The following is a 15,355-nucleotide window of genomic DNA, read 5'->3' as shown; positions in this document are numbered from 1 at the left end:
TGTTGAGGGAGATAGAGATGCCTGTGCCCAATATGAGAATCAGCTTTCCAGCATCACTCCTCCCTTGAAAAATGACAAAAGGTAAGACTTAAGCATTTTTTTTAAAATAAGAGAACTTTCAATTATTGCCTGGTTACTATTTCCAGGAGTTAATGCTAAAAAGCCAAGGGAGGGTGGCTTGGCCAAGGGAGGGTAGCTTGGTTAATAAGAGGGGGCCATGGAGCTGACAAATGTATTTATGATAGTGTGCCTCTTCCTAAAATATGCAAAGATTGAGCTAGAAAAGACTTGTTTACGTTTGATTTCTGTGTTCGCACCCATTTCGTGGCAAAAGGAGCGCAACATTGAGAATGTTGGGGTTCCCTGATGCTTTTGGGAGGTCACAAGGGGCGCCACAGCTCGAAACGTTTGTGAAACCCTGGAGTAGACCATCGAGCCCTTTGATTTTATTCCACTATTTAATAAATCATGAGTGTCTCTAACCTCAACTGAATCTATACCTATACCCTTTAATTCCCTTCGTATCCAAACATCCAGCAACTTGTCTTGGACATATTCTGGAAACTGAACATCTCTCCATGGCTCTCAGGGGTTGAGAATTCCAAAGATGCACAACTTTTTGAGCGAACAAAGTTTTCCTCATCTCAGATCCTAGATGGCTGATCCCTTCCTCTTCCTCTGCGACCCCGTGTTCTAGATACCCAGCTAGGAAAATTTTTGCAGCATCTATCCTGCCAAGTCCCTTAAAAATTTTATATGCTTCAATTAGGTCAACTCTGTCTTTTGAAATCCATGGATTATAAAACTGGTCAATGCAATTTCTACTCATAGGTCAATCCCCTAACCTAGTACAAAGGGCACGATTCTCCAGAAACATTTCCAAGTGTTGTAGCAAGTGGGAATTGCCGCGAGCTTTACAGCGCTCAGCCCAGCGAAACTGGCAATGCAATTCAAGGTTAATTGGTCCACTTAACGAGGCCTCACGGGCTTCTTGCCGCAAATAACGCCTCGCCAGCCGATTCACCAGGACCGCGCTCGCTCCCCCCACCCAGCTAACAAGGTTGAGCAGCACTTAAACTGCACTTGCCCAGCCGACCCCAGCCAGCTCGCAATAATGACGCCCAGGAGACCACCCTGAGTGAAGAAATTTCTGCTCATGTGTACTAGATGATCAGCCCCATACCTGAAAGCTGTGCCCCACGTTCTAGATCCACAGCAAGCAGAAACAAATGGTTATTACCAAGTAAAGTCACTTCAGAATGATGAGGCCACCCATCATTCGTCTTAACTCCATGGAGTATAGGGCCAACTTATTCAGTTTCTCATCATAGGACAACTCTCTCATCCCAGGAACCAATCTTTTGAACGTTCGTTGCAATGACTCCAAGGCAGAAATATCGTTGCTTAAAAATAGAGATTAAAACTGCACACTCCAATTCCCTTGCAATGTAGGCCAACATGTCATTCCCTTCCTAATTGGTTGTTATACCTGCATGCTAACTTTGTATTCCTTGTACAATGCACCCATGTCTCTCTGAACATTAACATATAAGAGTTACACAAATTTAAAAAACATTATTTTCTTCTACCCTTGTTGCCAAACTAAATAACCTCACACTTCCCCACATTACATACCAACTGCCAACTTGCTTCCTACTCACGTAACCTGTATATAGCTCTTTGCAGCCTCTTTGGCTGGAACCTTCTCAAAATTTGGCTAAGTGTCAATTTCTGCGCGAAAACCAGAGTGAATACAGTTGGCCCCGTTGGCGCGATCTCAACCAGAATTGTTAGACACTCGGAAAAACTAGGGAGTAATACCACACCTGTGGCACAATGTGCCTGAATCAACTGCCTGGGGTCATCTGAGCAGTTCAGGTAAGGGGACACTGCATATAAATGGCCCTACAGCACTTGCTCACAGTTCAGCCAAGCGGATGACAGCAAGAAGGCCAGCTCCAAGGTTCACGGAATGTGCCCTGACACGGATGTTGGATGTTGTGGAGGGGAGAGCAACCATTTTCCCACAGGCGGGCAGGAGACCCTGGGAGTGTCCAGTCCATCTGACTCACCCCTTCCAGAGACTGAGGTGCCTCTGGCCCTGCAGACAGAGCAGAGTGGCACCACAACACTTGTGCCACCAGCAAAAAGACCGGGGCCCTCCCGAGGACATCTGCCAAGGTAATCTCAGTACGAAGTCTTACAACACCAGGTTAAAGTCCAACAGGTTTGTTTCGATGTCACTAGCTTTCGGAGCGCTGCTCCTTCCTCACCTGAGGAAGGAGCAGCGCTCCGAAAGCTAGTGACATCGAAACAAACCTGTTGGACTTTAACCTGGTGTTGTAAGACTTCGTACTGTGCTCACCCCAGTCCAACGCCGGCATCTCCACATCAAGGTAATCTCAGGCAGCCCATGTGGCAAACAGCAGCGCGCCTCAACTTCAGATGTGGAAAAGGCAGAGACACCTAGATGTAATGGGAGGTTAGGAAGGTTAATAAATTGTAGGCCGTACAGCATGGGCAAGGGTGATATTAGGCACTTAGGGATATAGAGCATTGACATTTGTATATATTTGATCTCACCATGTATTAAAACTAATTTTTGTTAACCACTTTTAGGTTGCCCAATCTCCGCTGATTGGTGACAGTAATAGCACATTTAAAGTTTGGGATGCATTTGGACTTACAGCGCCGCTTCCATCCCCTTTATGCGATGATGTCATCTCAGTGCATGCGTTTCCCTCGTACTGACAGGACTCAGTAATGATACAGAGGATCCTCTAGCTGAACACCCAGCCCATCGAGATAGCATCAGGAGAGATGACTGACGCTCAGCATCATTGCTATGAAATGACCTAAGCCACTGGGAATCTGCAAGTTGCTATCAGTCATACAGGAGTCAGACATTCACATTACTTCTGAGTAGCATCACAGTCCTTTCCTCACTGCAAGTCATCATCACCCTCCTGCATTGAATGGACAGTAGTATTTGAGGATTCCCCATCACTAGTTTCTTGTATTTGTGGCCCTCATGAATCCCCCCAGCCGCATAGGAGGGCCATGTCTAGAAGGATCACCCAAGTATCTCCCCTAATCCTGCACCTTCTGGGACCATGTAATGCTGAGGGCGCCTCTAGCCCTCCTGCTCATGCGCATGGGACCACTGAAGACTCTTTCAGGGGGCACTTGGGTATCCTGGTTGCCCCTGGATGCTTACATTTGGACGGTGAGGTGGGGGTTAGGAAGGGGGGATAGTGGTGGTGGAAATCCAATGGGACCACTAATGCAGGAGCTGGGAGCCCTTGGGAGAGATGAACCCCTTGGCCCTTGTTTCCAAGACACCAAGTCTGCCAGCACTCTCACCGAAAGCGGAGGTTCAGCCTTGGATGTAGCGCTGTGGGTAGCTGAGGGTGCAAAGAGTTAACTCCTGAGGGCCAATCAGTGTCACAAGCATAAGTCTCAGCTTACTAACTGAGCATAATTGGTTCCTTGCACGGTACTGGGCTGTGCTAATAGGCACCCTGGTAAATCAAGCGGCAGCCATCAGGGAGTTCACTGATTTCATCCCGACATAATAAAACTCAATAGAGAAGAAATCCTCAGCTGCAGCCTGCTCTCCATCCCCCCCACCCCTTTCTGACGCCCTCTCCCCTTGGACCTCCTGATCGATAGTGGTAACATGCGTGCTCACCTCCAACCTCCCTCTCAGAGGTAATGGCACTGGGTTTCTATTTTTCAAGAGCAGTAGTGTTTGGTGCTGGCGTGGTATCATCCATCTGAGTGGGAAGATATGAGGGTGGATGATGCGGCGTGACACCTGCTAATCATAGAATTTACAGTGCAGAAGGAGGCCATTCGGCCCATCACGTCTGCACTGGCCCTTGGAAAGAGCACCCTACTTAAGCCCACACCTCCACCCTATCCAGTAACCCAGTAACCCCACCTACCCTTTTGACACTAAGGGGCAATTTAGCCTGGCTAATCCACCTAACCTGCACATCTTTGGACTGTGGGAGGAAACCGGAGCACCTGGAGGAAACCCACGCAGACATGGGGAGAAAGTGCAAACTCCACAAAGTCACCCGAGGCTGGAATTAAACCCGGGACCCTGGAGCTGTGGGGCAGCAGTGCTAACCACCAAGCCACCTAATGAGATGGTAATGCATGCAAACCAGGCTTGCGCCCTTCCTGGGAGGGAACCTAATGGTGTCATCGGAGGGTAGCTGGGAAGATTACAAACCAAAATTTTGCCGTCGAGAATTACGTTTGCGGCATCTCACGAGATTTAGCGGCATTACAGGAATTGCACTCGTGATTAACGTGGCAGCTAAATCGCAACCTTTCTATCTCCCTTTTTGCTTACATCCCTATCTAACTTTGGATTGGCAACAAACTCATATATTACTCTCTTCGTCCAAGTCATTAAAATAAACTAAATAACTGAGGCCCTAGCACTGATCTTTGCAGCATTCCACCAGTTAAAACTCTCTACTCTGGAAGGAAGTTGGCAGCTATTAGTTGTCTGAATATTGGCCTGTTTGTTTTAAGCTTCTACTGACGTTTAAAACAAGGGTTTACTCAAAATACAATTTAATATATTTGTTAATTTATTAATTTGTTTATTTATCCCATTTACTCTGCATTTAATTTTGGGTTGATTTTCTACTCTATTGCTTGATGTTATCATGTTTAATTAATTTTAAATTTTTTCACCCAGATGTTTCCATTTATATTATTCTTTAATTCTTTTTTGTCATTTTAAGAATATTTAAAAAAAGGTTGCAAAAGTGCAACATTTTCAAAGATATCCTCTTTCACAATACACAATATTGCTCCCTCTAAATGTTCTCAGATGCAGCAGAGCAGTATTTAGCTTATGTTTCTCCATGACCAATGGCAGAGGAGGTGCCAATCATCTACCTTTCTTTTGTAGGATCAGACTCTAGAAGCTGTTTGATATGACTACAGTGAACACCCAATCCTCAACTGGTTGTAATCTCATCTTTTAAATGACTTTTTACATTGTTTGTCCTTATCTGAAATTGCAGAAGATATTAATCTCGGAGTGTTTTTAAATTGAGGGACTTTTAAGAAACATAATACTTAAGCCCAGATTTTCACCAAGATGGAGAGGCTCTCCATTGCTTGCCTATGTAAACATGCAGTGGTGTCTTTTACTCCCAATTACAGGCCCAATTTATTTTCATAGGACTGCCCCACCATCCCGGAAACAAATCTGATGAACCTTCGTTACAGTCCTTCTATGGCACTAATATCCTTCCTGAGGTTAAGGGACCAAAACTGCACATAGTACCCCAGGAGTAGTCTAACCGATACAATTGAAGCAAGAGTGCACTACTCCTGTATTCAAACTCTCTTGCAATAAAGGCAAACATACCATTAGCCTTCCTAATTGCCTGCTGCTAGTCTCATTGATGAAGACACGCAGGTGTCTTTTGTACATCTGCATTTTCTACTCCAACCATTTAAGAAATACTTTGCATCTCTGTTCCTCTGACCAAATAACCTCACATTTTTCCACATTATATTCATAGAATCACAGAATTTACAGTGCAGGAAGCGGCCATTTGGCATCAAGTCTGCATTGGCCCTTGAAAAGAGCACCCTACTTAAGCCCACACCACCACACTATCCCCGCAACACAGTAACCCCACCTAACCTTTTCTGGACACTAAGGAAAATTTAGTATGGCCAACCGACTGAATCTTCACATCTTTGGATTCCATCTGCCATGTTCTTGCTCACTAAGCCTGTCCAAATCCACTTTGCATCTTCCTCACAACATATTCCCACCTAGCTTTGGGTCATCCATGAACTTGGAAATATTACATTTGGTCCCCACATCCAAATCATTGAAATATATTTTGTGAACAGCTGGGGCAGGTGTACTGATCCTTGTGATAGATACTCCGCTATTCATAGCCTGTCAATGCGAGAATGACCCACTTATTCTCATTAGTTTCTGCCTGTTAACCAATCCTTAATGCATGCCAGTATATCACCTTGTATCTCGTCTATTTTAATCTTGCTAACCAACATCCTGTGGTGACTTTATCCAAAGCCTTCTGAAAATCCAAGTATGCCAACTATATCCACTGGCTCCCCTTTATGAATTCTTGTAGTAACATGCTCAAAAAACTCGAATAGGTTCATCAAACATGATTTTTCATTCATAAATCAGCATCGACTATGTCCAATCAGATCATTATTATCCAATGTTCATTTTTCACATCCTTTATAATAAGGCTATCAGGTCTGTTGTTCGCTGTTTTCTCTCTCCCTCCTTTCTTAAATAGTTATGATGTGGAGATGCCGGCATTGGACGGGGGTGAGCACAGTAAGCGATCTTACACCAGGTAAAAGTCCAACAGGTTTGTTTCAAATCACTAGCTTTCGGATCACTGCTCCTTTCTCAGGTGAATGAAGAGGTAGGTTCCAGAAACATATACATAGACAAAGTCAAAGATGGAAGACGATACTCTGAATGCGAGCATTTGCAGGTAATTAAGTCTTTACAGCTCCAGAGGGGTAATCCCAGGTTAAAGAGCTGTGAATTGTCTCAAGACAGGACAGTTGGTAGGATTTCGCAAGCCCAGACCAGATGGTGGGGGGTGAATGTAGTGCGACATGAATCCAAGGTCCCGGTTGAGGCCGTACTCATGTGTACGGAACTTGGCTATAAGTTTCTGCTCGGCGATTCTGTGTTGTTGCGCGTCCTGAAGGCTGCCTTGGAGAACGCTTACCAGAAGATCAGAGGCTGAATGCCCTTGACTGCTGAAGTGTTCCCCGACTGGAAGGGAACATTCCTGCCTGGCGATTGTCGCGCGATGTCCATTCATCCATTGTCGCAGCGTCTGCATGGTCTCGCCAATGTACCACGCTTCGGGACATCCTTTCCTGCAGCGTATGAGGTAGACAACGTTGGCCGAGTCGCACAAGTATGTACCGCATATCTGGTGGGTGGTGTTCTCACATGTAATGGTGGTTCTCATGTCGATGATCTGGCATGTCTTGCAGAGATTGCCATGGCAGGGTTGTGTGGTGTCGTGACAGTCTTAAACAGTTAAGTGACATTTTCTACCTTCCAATCTGCAGAAACCTATTCCAGAATCTATATAATTTTGGGAAATAATGACCAATACATCCACTATCTACAAGTTACCTCTTTTGAAACTCTGGAATGTAGGTCAGCAGGTCCTAGGAACTTATCAACCTTTGGCCCCATTCATTTCTCTAAAACAACCTTTTTACTAATATAAATTTCCTTCAATTTCCCATTCTCCCATGTCCCTTGGCTCTCTAATTTTGGGAAATTTACTGTATCATCTTCTTCTTCGGCGATCACTCACTAACGAGTGTGATTGTCCACCTAAGAAACTTCATGTTACTGGTCACAGGTTCTGTGGGTCCTTGCTGGCTGATGAGCCCGATCCTACAGCCGTATCTTCGACCGCACACTTGGCAGGTCGTTTCTGGGAGATGGGATCGGTCCTTGGACTCTAGATGGCTGGTATTCCTATTTCAAGCTCCTTTTCCAGGCCTCGACTCACCGCCGGGCGTCTTCAAAGAATTGCATCCCTTCGATCAGGTGGTTTCCTCCAAGTAGGTCTCTTCTGAGCAAAGGTATCTCAAATTGCCCTTAGTGTTGGGTGGGGTTACTGGGTTATGGGGATAGGTTGGGAGTATGGGCTTGGGTAGAGTGCTCTTTCGAAGAGCCGGTGCAGACTCGATGGGCCGAATGGCCTCCTTCTGCACTGTAAATTCTATGATCTAGGAGGTTAACATCTATATTGCATTTTTTCAGGTAAGCCTTCAGGTGTCTTTAAAGTGCTTCCTTTGGCCTCCTCTAGTTCGGGAGCCTTCCTTGAGCTGTGAAGAAAATTTGCTATTGCAGTCGGGACTTTGACATCCTAAGCACATGGCCCACTGAAGGATCGCTTAAATAAGAGATGAGGGTCCGTTGGTAGTGCGAGATTGAGTTTTATTGCAAAAATCAAATTACTACACTTCAAAAACTACAAAAATACAAAATAAAAGAAGCACAGTCCAACAGGGCAAAAGGATGCAAAACATTTGGAAAAGAACAAAGAGAGACACACAGGCAACACCCACGTGTCAGTAACCTTATACCTGTGTTTTATACCGCCCCCCTCTTTGCCCCCTATTGGTTTACAAGTTTTGAATTGTGACTTCTGAATGGTGCTCTGTACCATCACTCACATTGATATCTGACTTACTAGCTGTACTCCCTTTTGCAGTCTAGCTGAGAGGCTGGTGCAAGGTTTCAATGTCAAGTTCACCTTGACTCAGAACAATGCAAACTTGTATTTCAACTGCAGTTACAATATTTTAAAAACTTGGATTTTAACTATTTCCCTACACCCACCCAGCGGAGTTGGTTGTGGATGATTATGGCCTCGATGCTGGTGCTCTTGGCTCCTTCAAGGACGCTGGTGTTAGTACACCTGTCCTCCCGGCTGGATGTGGAGCATCTGTCTCAGACAGCTAGATGGTACCTCTCCAGGGCCTTGAGGTGGCGGCTGTCCGTAGTCCAAGTTTCTGAGCCATATAGAAGAGTTGAGGACAACTGTCCTGTAATCGAAGATCTTGGTGTCAGCATGAATGTCGAGGTGATCAAAGACTCTGGTCTTTAGTCGTCGGAAGGAGGCTTTCCCGGATTGGATCTTTGCATCGATGGCAGAAGAAATTGGACAGGTGGGAGTTAGATCACCCAGGTTACCTACCCATTGAAAAGCTGCTAGAAACTCGCTGTTCCAATTTTTAACCTGCTCCACCCAAGTCCTTTTATATGTTTGTTTTGATGAAGTCAATTTTAACTAGTAGTCTGTAGATTTGATTCTTGGAGATAGCTGGGTGAGGCACACACAGTAATTTTGTTTCTACTTTCCTAATGAGACCTGGAGGAATAAGAGAGCGTCTCCAGGCTCCACATGACAACTTAGGCCTTAGAACCTGTGGAGTTCCTCCTTCCCAAACCAACCCGGAAGCCAAGCCCGCCTTGTGTGATAGCCTCTGCTCCATGCAATTTCCTGCCATTGCCCATCTGTTGTTGGTGATAAGTTACCTCGCAGAATTTAAATTAAACCTTGAAGTTAAAATAAGGTCCTATACTATTTAAGAATTTGGTCAATTGTACACACAAATGATGATTATACTTCTGAGTCAATGAACATAGGAACTAAGAGCAGAAGTTTGCAATTCAGCCACTTGAGCCTGTTCCGCCATTCAATACATTCATTGGGGAGCAAGGTAGCCCAGGGGCAGCACAGTAGCACAAGTGGATAGCACTGTGGCTTCACAGCGCCAGGGTCCCAGGTTCGATTCCCCGCTGGGTCACTGTCTGTGCAAAGTCTGCATGTTCTCCCCGTGTCTGCGTGGGTTTCCTCCGGGTGCTCCGGTTTCCTCCCACAGTCCAAAAACTTGCAGATAAATTGCCCTTAGTGACCAAAAGAAGGTTAGGAGGGATTATTGGGTTACGGGGATGGGGTGGAAGTGAGGGCTTAAGTGGGTCGGTGCAGACTCAATGGGCCGAATGGCCTCCTTCTGCACTGTATGTTCTAATACAATAATGGCTGATCTCTTCTTGACCTCAACTCCATTTTCCTGCCCGTTCTCCATAACCCTTCAACCCATTACTAATTAAAAATCTGTCTATCTCCTCCTTAAATGTACTCAATGTCCCAGCATCCACCACACTCTGGGGTAGTGAAGTAATTTCCCCTCATCTCTGCTGTAAATATGCTACCCCATATCCTAAAACCATGACCTCTAATTTTAGATTGCTCCACAACAGGAAACATCCTCTCTACGTCTACTTTGTCAATCCCCTTTATCATCTTCTATACCTCAATTAGATCTCCTCTCATTCTTCCAAACTCTAGAGTACAGGCCTGAACTGGTCAATCTGAATGCTAGAAGGAACGCAAAGTGGTACAAACTGTATAATTCCCTGTATTTTTTGTAAAGAGGGCATTACTTGGCAATAGCTTGCCATTTCATCAATCCATTGTTTTCAAAGTAATCCCATTATTTTTCAAAATCAACATACTGAAATCCTCAATACTCAAGAAAAAACGCAGGGCACAATTTAACCACAGCGTGGATCTGGGCACGTTGGTTAAATAGCAGGAAAGGCCAAAATCGAAGTTCGTACCGGGCATGAATCAGTTTGCTATCTAACCGACCCGCTCCCGATGGAGAGTTCCAGATCTCGTCCAAATATAGCGAGCATATCAGTAATCCTAATTTCCATTAATTTCCATCTCATTAATGAGATTGAAGCAGAATGTAATAGCCTCCTGGGAATTAACCGGCTCCCCAGTGAGAAATCATGTGGGCGCCGTTTATACTCCTTTTTAAAAACATGAAGCTGGTGCAATGGCTGCTGAGGGGAACGGAGGAGGTGAGTAGCCATTTCCATTTTCCGGCATGTAGCTCAAGGGCACTGGATCTGCTGTCCCAGTGCTCGGGTGGGGGAGGGAGGGGGTGGGGGGGGAGGGGGAGACTCGGCAGCTGGTGGTATTATTTTTGTTACCTGTCTCAATTTCGTCTTTGGTGTGCACCAGTGTCTACGTTATATTCCTGCCTCTTTGTGTTTTCCTTCAGTGTACATTACCGATACTGGGGGGGGGGGGGGTCCAGCATGCTCAGAAGACCAGGGAGGCCCTCATCCTCACCCGGTTCTTAGGACATGGCTTTGTCTGTCAGCTCACACCCTCTCCCATTCCCCTCCTCCCTCCCCCATCGCCACCCCCACACACCACCCCCAGCTGCCCCGACTACCCTATTGCATCTTCTCAGGGTCTGTATAACATCACCGCAAGGTGGTGGGCTTGTGTCGAAACTGTCAGCGGGACAACATACAAGGCAGGAGAGTGATGATAACTCGCTGAGAGGTATGCACTGGTGCTCCTCAGTTCTAGCCAAAGTCTGATTCCTATCTTTCTGCTGACGGTGTTACCGGTGTCACTGTCTTCGCCGTGCTACCCTGTTCTGCCTACTGCCCTTGAGATGGGCCAGTGTCAGGAGGGGGATTCGGAAGAACTGGACACTGTTGTAATCTCTTTGGTGACAGGCCCCAGGTTGGCCTCCAGCGCTTCCTCCTCTCTGACGGTGCCCCATAGGGCACTGGGGATCTCCATGGGACGGAGGTGCAGCTGGAATGAGCTCCAGAGACCTCTGCGTTATCTGGCGTTGCAAGACCTGGCACCTCCCCATTATCTGCACCCTGGTGTTGATGCCCTCAATGAGGCTCTGCAGTGCCTTGGCAATGTCCACCTGCATATGGGACATGTCCCTCAGCGACTGGGACATGTTGTCAAGGCCCTCAGACATCGTTGCCACAGATTGAGCCATGCCTTGGACATCACTATTCAAGACGCTGACCTCATGCTGCAGGCTTTCTACTGCAGTCTCCACCCTTGCAGTCTTGGCCTCGGTGCCTCGCATTGTCAGCATCATCTCCTGCGCCCATACCCTTTGGGACTCCTCCAATTGGCTATGCACTCGCTGGAAGGTCACTGACATCCCCTCCTGAATTTCACGGTCAAGTTCTAGCATCTGCCTCAGCTCTGAGATTACCTTGTCCAGAGGTTCAGCACCTGACTGGGATTCAGCATAGTCCTGGGATCCAGCAGGCCTCTGAATGCTTACTCCCTTGGATGTTGCTGCCTCCACCTGATGTCATCAGCAACTGTGTGGTGCTCACCAGATTGTGCCCCAAAGGCCAATCCAGTCATGTCGCCCGCCGAGGTGTTTGTCTCTGTGCTGTCATCCGAGGTGGTCCCTTGGGATGGGGTGGAGGAGGGGGGGCATGGAATGGCGACTCCAGATGGCCCAGCCTCATCAGATGGAATTCCTGTGAGAGAATGGACATGTGGTCAGTGAGCGGGAAGGATTATTTTGTCTGACATCCTTTAAACAAGAGACAATCCTTTAAAACAGAGATGAGGAGGAATTTCAGAAGGTGGTGAATCTGTGGAACTCTTTGCTGTAGAAGGCTGTGGAGACCAAATCACTGAGTGTCTTTAAGACAGAGATAGGTTCTTGATTAATAAGGGATCAGAGGTTATGGGGAGAAGACAGGAGAATGGAGATGAGAAAAATATCAGCTGATTGAAAGGCAGAGCAGACTTGATGGGCCAAGTGGCCTAATTCTGCTCCTATGTCTTATGGACATGAACAACTCACTTGAGACAGGTCTGGGTGCAGGGGCAGTGGAAGGGGCAGGCCAACCTTGCCGTCGATGACTGCTCTCTTGGACATCCCCGCGATTTAAGGAGCCCGTTCCTCAAAAGGGGGTTAGGACTCAGATAACTGGGTACTCTGCCCCCGTCTTGTCCCTTCTTGCTTATTATGGGCTATCTTCTACTGTGGGACAAAGAGACGGCTTTGTGAGCTGCGCGCTTGATGGATCGGAGGGTGGGGGGTCTATGGCAGATAGCATGTGTGGTACCGCAACTGGACATGAAAGGGTTGTGCTGGTGGGTGCCTGGTGGTGCTGAGGAACAGGCATGAAGATCAGATGTGGGGAGGGTGTGAGGTGTCAGCCAGTGATTTGTGGGGGGTGAGTTGGAAATTTGAAGGGTGCTAGGCGGAACTTATGCCAGGAGAGAGGTGGTAACTTACCCTTAAAGCTCAGTGGAAGTCATTGTCCTTCTTCCAACATTGGACGCTCGTCTTCCTGGTCATGTTACTCGCACTGACAGCCACGGCCATGGCCATTGCCTCCCAGGCGGGACTGGTGGCCCTCCAACCCCCTCGGGGGAACAGGATACCCTGTCTCTCATTCACAGCTTTGAAAAGCCTGTCCAGGTTGGCATTCCCAAAGCGAGGAGATCAGCACGCTTCCATGCTTGTGTGTTAGCTGGGATTAAGTGGTGAGGGAGCATTTAAAAGCAGCTCCCTCTTGTTAGTGGCGAGATGCTGAGGCGCAAGTCTGGCGAATCAGACGGCCAGACAGCCAGTAATGGCGAGTAGCTCGTGGGGGCTCATTTTCAGCACTAAGTGCTGTTAAATACGGGTCACGATCTTACCAACGCGGTTGGGAAACACTCCGCTAATCGGCCCAAAATGACATTTCGAAACGTTTCCATTAAATCACACCCATGGTATGATTTCTTAGTTTTCCCTCTGCGGAAGGGTCCAAACACATAATGCAATAACCTGTCTTTTCCCAACAGATTTTGACTGGTCTGGTGCGCATTTCTGGCATCTTTTGTTTTTATTTACAATTTGGAGGACTGGATGTTTCTTATTTTATTATTATTCTCTGAAATTTACAAAAGGAATAAGAAATACATTCTGAAACAAAATACAATTGCAAAAAACAATTTGTTTTTTTATAATCTAGGAATAAGTGAGTCCTACCTCTAAATTAGTAAGTGTAATTTCTCTGAATATGTAAGCAATACTACAATCCTCTGAGTGACATGTGACCTGAAATCTGCCGTACTTGCATACTTCTGGCGGATCTGGCCAATACTGATGGCATTTCACCTGCAACATAAAAGAAAACCAAAAGCAAAGGTCATTTAAAAAATCAAGAGTGAACAAACTGTCAAAACTGAACAAATCAAAAATAAATCAAAACATAATAACTTTAATTAAAAAATATTCAATTATTAATCACACTGGAAAAGATTAAAACAGAACATACACTAAGCAATAAAACATCATAATCTCTTTGTAATTACAGTTGATCTCTGTGGTCAACTGCAGATTTCACAATAAATCTTCATAAATGTCACAGTTATTAATCAATTTATCTGATCATCATGAATCAAAAACGTGGGTGTCCATTGACAGTTGATGTCTCAATACAATGTCTGCACAAAATATTGAATTGATATACAGTCCCTGCCACTTGCATGACTGCACTTATTATAGGCAGCCCCCTTTCTGGGCAACTGACAATAATCATTTGGAATAACTATAGGATTCAATTACATTATTCTGCGACCTCACGACTTCCCCAAAGCCTAACCACCATCTACAAGGCATAGGTCAGGACTATGATAGAATACTCTCCCATTGCCTGAATGAATGCAGCTCCAACAACACTCGAGTTTGACACCATCCAGGACAAAACAGTCCACTTGATTAGAACCCCATCCACCACCTGAAACATTCACTCCCTCCATCATCGACACACAGTGACAGCAATATGGATCATAAACAAGATGTTCTGCAGCAACTCATCAGGCCTCCTTCAACAGCACCTTCCAGGTTCATGACCTCTACCATCTAGAAGGACGAGGGCAGCAGATGCCTAGGAACACCATCATTTGCAGGTTCCCATCCAAGCCATACACTGTACAGACTTGGAATTATATTACCGTTTCTTCACTGTCGCATTGGTCAAAAACCTGTAACTCCCTCACTAACAGAACTGTCGGGATATCTGCAACAAATGGGCTGCAGTGGTTCACGAAAGAGGCTCACCTCCACTTACTCATGACAATTATGGATGGGCAACAAATGCTGACCTTGCCAGTGATACTCACACCCTATTAAAAATAATAATTGAATGGTGATGCAGGCTCGATGCATCATATGGTCTACTCATGCTCCTATTTCTAGCATTCTTGTATGGACTTCTATCAGGTCACTGTTCAATCCCAGCCTGTTCGGTCTTTGCTGACTGGTATAATCTCTAAAAAACCTGCGGCTTTGACATTCATGCCTTTCGTCTCAGAGACTTCAGGTGAGCGCCGATCAGCACTGGTCCCCACAAATGGGGATCAGACAGAATGCCACTCGTGAGGGTTTCTCAGGGATTAGGAAGCCCGCAGCTTTGGGCAGGGTGGTGCACTGGTACTGCTGGTGCCACCTGGGTATCCTGCCAGTTCCAGTCTGGCATGTTGGTGCAACCTGGGTGCCAGCCTGACACTGCCAGCAATCATGGGTGGTGCCAGGTTGGCACTACCAAGGTGCCAAGCTGGCATTTTTGCACGCGTGTGATTGGGATGGAGTTGCCTGGCATGGGGACCATCCCCTAGTGCATTCAGGCTGGGGGGGGGGGGGGGGAATTGTTTCAGGGACCTCAGAAATTGCTACAACAGGGAGTTCCAGCAAGCGGAGGTCCCCATTGTACAAAACGAGGCTGTATGTGGCAGATCATCAAGTTCAATACGATCATGGCTGATCATCAAGTTCAATATCCTGATCCCGCCTATCCAATTCCTTCTTGAAATTACACAATGTTTTCGCCTCAACTACTTTTTGTGGTAGTGAATTCCACAGATTCACCACTCTCTGGGTGAAGAAATTTCTCCTTACATCAGTTCTAAAAGGTTTACCCCTTATCCTCAAA

General features: G+C 46.3%; 1 protein-coding gene across 6 annotated transcripts in view; it reads right to left on the bottom strand.

Moving 5' to 3' along the window:
- Nucleotides 1–15,355, bottom strand: part of LOC140425064 (tyrosine-protein phosphatase non-receptor type 3-like) — a 422,164-nt gene that overhangs the window by 74,397 nt on the left and 332,412 nt on the right. For all 6 annotated transcript variants that reach the window (XM_072508895.1, XM_072508894.1, XM_072508892.1 and 3 more), the window contains one exon: nt 13,411–13,539. In XM_072508895.1, the coding sequence (XP_072364996.1) occupies nt 13,411–13,539 (129 nt within the window). The remainder of the gene's footprint in view (nt 1–13,410; nt 13,540–15,355) is intronic.

The sequence above is a fragment of the Scyliorhinus torazame genome, chromosome 6 (genome assembly GCF_047496885.1).
Source record: "Scyliorhinus torazame isolate Kashiwa2021f chromosome 6, sScyTor2.1, whole genome shotgun sequence".
In the NCBI taxonomy this organism is placed as follows: domain Eukaryota; kingdom Metazoa; phylum Chordata; class Chondrichthyes; order Carcharhiniformes; family Scyliorhinidae; genus Scyliorhinus; species Scyliorhinus torazame.
This window is presented reverse-complemented; position numbering and strand designations above follow the sequence as displayed.